Source organism: Oncorhynchus mykiss, unplaced genomic scaffold, assembly GCF_013265735.2.
Source record: "Oncorhynchus mykiss isolate Arlee unplaced genomic scaffold, USDA_OmykA_1.1 un_scaffold_280, whole genome shotgun sequence".
Taxonomy (NCBI): Eukaryota; Metazoa; Chordata; class Actinopteri; order Salmoniformes; family Salmonidae; genus Oncorhynchus; species Oncorhynchus mykiss.
The window spans coordinates 7,501-12,500 of record NW_023493734.1 but is presented as its reverse complement, the minus strand read 5'-3'; the positions used below and the strand labels follow the sequence as shown (position 1 = coordinate 12,500).

General features: G+C 49.3%; 1 protein-coding gene across 1 annotated transcript in view; it reads right to left on the bottom strand.

Annotated features, from left to right (window-relative positions):
* LOC110505954 (WD repeat-containing and planar cell polarity effector protein fritz homolog) overlaps nucleotides 1-5,000 on the bottom strand; it is a 134,036-nt gene that overhangs the window by 127,588 nt on the left and 1,448 nt on the right. The window contains exon 2 of the mRNA XM_036973643.1: nucleotides 873-917. Within this exon, the coding sequence (XP_036829538.1) occupies nucleotides 873-917 (45 nt within the window). The remainder of the gene's footprint in view (nucleotides 1-872; nucleotides 918-5,000) is intronic.

Below are 5,000 nucleotides of genomic sequence, written 5' to 3'. Positions count from 1 at the left end.
CAGTGCTAAACAGGGCCCCTCCAATCTGACCAGTCGACAGCCTAGCCCAAGCCTCCTCACTCAGCCGCCGGGAGCAGGAAAGTCGCCTGTCTGGTAGGATCTGGTAGGCCCCGCTGGCAGTTTAGCCCACTTCCAGGATTAGTGGCCCCTAATCAGATAAGAGGCTGAGAGGACACCCAGACACAGCCACCTGCTTCAGGACAGAGTAGGAGTAGCCCCTAGTGCCCCACACGCTGATCCAAGGTCAGTTTAGTGGTTTCGCCCCCTACAGTTAAGGTCAGGGGGGAGCTGATCCTAGAGCTGAGGGTCAGTGCGGGGAGGAGGAGCTGATTCCTAGATCTGAGGGTCTGGGGGGTGGGGAGTGGGAGCTGATCCTAGATCTGTGCCTAAGGGGTGAGGGACAGGAAGGGGGGGGGGGGGGTCCCTTAGTAATTCTAATGAGCCTGGGACTCCCTCTTGTGGAAAGAACGGTGTCTTACATTTGAGGTTGATATCAGTGTGTGTGTGTGTGTGTGTGTGTGTGTGTGTGTGTGTGTGTGTGTGTGTGTGTGTGTGTGTGTGTGTGTGTGTGTGTGTGTGTGTGTTAATAAAGGCTATTATCAATTTGCACAGCTTAAATTAGCCGACGCGATGTGGTACTCTCTGCTCTCTCTCTCTCCTTTGTTCTCCCTCCTCCTCTCTTCTCCTCCACTGAGATATCAAGACATCCTTCTGTAATCCTTTGAGCAAGAGCATCATCTCACTGAAGATGGACAAGAGACGTGCAGCTGCTCAACATGCAGACGTGTGTGTGTGTGTGTGTGTGTGTGTGTGTGTGTGTGTGTGTGTGTGTGTGGTGGAAATAGGAACATATACATTCTAAACATATTTACCTGGCTCTCCTTTGTCATAGTACTGATAGGTGCCAATATCTGTATCTGTGTGCAGAGAGAGAAAGAACGAGAGAGAGAGATGGAAGGAGAGAGAGAGAGATGGATAGAGAGAGAGAGAGACGCAGAGAGAGAGAGATTGAAGGAGAGAGAGAAAGAGATGGATAGAGAGAGAGACACAGAGAGAGAGAGATGGAAGGAGAGAGAGAAAGAGATAGATAGAGAGAGAGAGAGAGAAGCAGAGAGAGAGATGGAAGGAGAGAGAGAAAGAGATGGATAGAGAGAGAGAGACGCAGAGAGAGAGAGAGAGAGAGAGAGAGAGAGAGACGTAGAGAGAGAGAGAGAGAGATCACCGGTCTGTCAGAAAAACGGACAGATCAGCAATTTCTCACCACGGGATAAACAATCACTATCAGCTAGTGTCCTGTCCCTTCTGCCTGCACTCCGTTCCAGATAACGAGGGGGGGAGGGAGGCTGGAAGGATGGAGGGAGAGAGGGAGGAGGGAAGGAGAGAGGGAGGGGAATAGAAGAGGAGGGAGAGGGAGGGAGGGATAGAGGAGGAAGGAGGGAGGGCTAGAGGAGGAAGGATGGAGGGAATATAGGAGGAGGGAGGGATAAAGGGAGGGGAATAGAAGAGGAGGGAGAGGGAGGGAGGGGAATAGAAGAGGAGGGAGGGAGAGAGGGAGGGGAATAGAAGAGGAGGGAGAGGGAGGGAGGGATAGAGGAGGGAGGAGGGAGGGCTAGAGGAGGAAATATAGGAGGAGGGAGGGAGAAAGTGAGGGGAATAGAAGAGGAGGGAGGGAGGGAGGGAGGGAGGGAGGGAGGGAGGGGAGGGAGGGAGGGGGAATAGCGGGATATAATACTGATGAAGAGAGAAGCCTCTGTAACCCCTCTTCACCTCCAGGACAGACTCCATCCCATACATGCCTAGTTGCACCTAATCAACACACACACACCTCTACCCCTAAACTGCTGAGACTAGACTTTCATTGGGTGTTATTAGCGACGGCCCAAACTCCGGGCCAGGCCAGGATTCTCACAGCACATCACTATTTTATCACGTCCTCTCTTCTGCTGCTGCTGAGGCGTGTGTGTGTGTGTGTGTGTCTTCTGCTCCTTAGAACAGGTCACACTAATAAAGGGGGAGCGCTGACGCACACACACACACACACACACAACACACACACACACACACACACACACACACATTTGTATCAACAGTCTCATATAGTCATATTCCTTTCATAGTATTTCCATCTGTCCTGTTTGATATGTATCCTCCAGACAGGTAACTAGGATTTTGGGCGGATGTATACTGTACAGACAGGGGTTGGCAGGGAGCGTCACGCCTCACCACCCCAAGCCACCATCCCGATATATCCTTCCACCCAACGTTTGCTCTGATAGCAAAAAACACTAAGTCAGAAACAAACTAATATAACCACGACACACACACACCTGTCACACACACACACACACACACACACACACACACACACACACACACACGGTTTGGCCTCAGAGACACTATCTCCGCCTGAAGCTTACCAGACTGGAACAGAAGAGACTGAAGGGAAGCTAAACAAGGAAAATAACATTTATTTCTCTCTCTGTGACTGAAAAGATGAACAGATAGCCGTGGAGAGACAGACAGCAACTGTCAACCCCGACTCAAACTTAGGCCCCACCCACAAGGTCATAAAGGTCAGGGGTTGGTTGGCGGTCATCGTAAGCCTAGAGCATAGACCGCAATTGAATAGTAAAAGTCTGATTCAGAATTGAGATGATTGGTTGATTGGTTCAGAATGTGTTACATTATTAATATACAGTATCTAATATTAGCAGACGCTTTTATCCAAAGCTCCTTACAGTCATGTCTGCATACCTTTTACATATGGGGGGCCCCAGCGGGAATTGAACCCATGACCCTAGCGTAGAAAGAGCAATGCTCTACCAACTGAGCTAGAGGACCATTAATTTATATCAATGGGAGACTGGCTCACGTCAATGGGAGACTGGCTCACGTCAATGGGAGACAGGCTCACGTCAATGGGAGACAGGCTCACGTCAATGGGAGACAGCCTCACGTCAATGGGAGACAGCCTCACGTCAATGGGAGACAGGCTCACGTCAATGGGAGACAGACTCACGTCAATGGGAGACAGGGGGCGAGACAGGCTCGTGTCAATGGGAGACAGCCTCACGTCAATGGGAGACAGCCTCACGTCAATGGGAGACAGCCTCACGTCAATGGGAGACAGACTCACGTCAATGGGAGACAGGCTCACGTCAATGGGAGACAGGCTCACGTCAATGGGAGACAGCCTCACGTCAATGGGAGACAGCCTCACGTCAATGGGAGACAGCCTCACGTCAATGGGAGACAGGCTCACGTCAATTGGAGACAGCCTCACGTCAATGAGAGACAGGCTCACGTCAATGGGAGACAGCCTCACGTCAATGGGAGACAGGCTCACGTCAATGGGAGACAGGCTCACGTCAACGTCAATGGGAGACAGGCTCACGTCAATGGGAGACAGGCTCACGTCAATGGGAGACAGTATACACTGCCATTCAAAGGTTTGGGGTCATTTAGAAATGTCCTTGTTTTTGAAAGAAAAATCTATTTTTTTGTCCATTAAAATAACATCAAATTGATCAGAAATACAGTGTAGACATTGTTAATGTTGTAAATGACTATTGTAGCTGGAAATGGCTGACTTTTAATGGAATATCTACATAGGCGTACAGAGGCCCATTATCAGCAACCATCTCTCCTGTGTTCCAATGGCACGTTGTGTTAGCTAATCCAAGTTTATCATTTTAAAAGGCTAATTGATCATTAGAAAACCCTTTTGCAATTATGTTAGCACAGCTAAAAACTGTTCTGATTAAAGAAGCAATACAACTGGCCTTCTTTAGACTAGTTGAGTATCTGGAGCATCAGCATTTGTGAGTTCAATTACAGGCTCAAAATGTCCAGAAACAAAGACCGAAGATCTCGAACGCTCTGTACTACTCCCTTCACAGAACAGTGTAAACTGTCTCTAACCAGAATAGAAAGAGGAGTGGGAGGCCCCGGTGCACAACTGAGCAAGAGGACAAGTACATTACAGTGTCTAGTTTGAGAAACAGACGCCTCACAAGTCCTCAACTGGCAGCTTCATTAAATAGTATCTGCAAAACACCAGTCTCAACGTCAACAGTGAAGAGGCGACTCCGGGATGCTGGCCTTCTAGGCAGAGTTCCTCTGTCCAGTCTCAACATCAACAGTGAAGAGGCGACTCCGGGATGCTGGCCTTCTAGGCAGAGTTCCTCTGTCCAGTCTCAACATCAACAGTGAAGAGGCGACTCCGGGATGCTGGCCTTCTAAGTAGGACAATTCCAAGTGACCCCAAACTCTTGAACGGTAGTGTATGTCAATGGGAGACAGACAGACACATGTCAATGGGAGACAGACAGACACATGTCAATGGGAGACAGACAGACACATGTCAATGGGAGACAGACACATGTCAATGGGAGACAGACAGACACATGTCAATGGGAGACAGACAGACACATGTCAAAGGGAGACAGACAGACACATGTCAATGGGAGACAGACAGACACATGTCAATGGGAGACAGACAGACACATGTCAATGGGAGACAGACACAAGTCAATGGGAGACAGACACATGTCAATGGGAGACAGACACATGTCAAAGGGAGACAGACAGACACATGTCAATGGGAGACAGACAGACACATGTCAATGGGAGACAGACAGACACATGTCAATGGGAGACAGACACAAGTCAATGGGAGACAGACACATGTCAATGGGAGACAGACACATGTCAATGGGAGACAGACAGACACATGTCAATGGAAGACAGACAGACACATGTCAATGGGAGACAGACAGACACATGTCAATGGGAGACAGACAGACACATGTCAATGGGAGACAGACACATGTCAATGGGAGACAGACACATGTCAATGGGAGACAGACACATGTCAATGGGAGACAGACACATGTCAATGGGAGACAGACACATGTCAATGGGAGACAGACACATGTCAATGGGAGACAGACACATGTCAATGGGAGACAGACAGACACATGTCAATGGGAGACAGACAC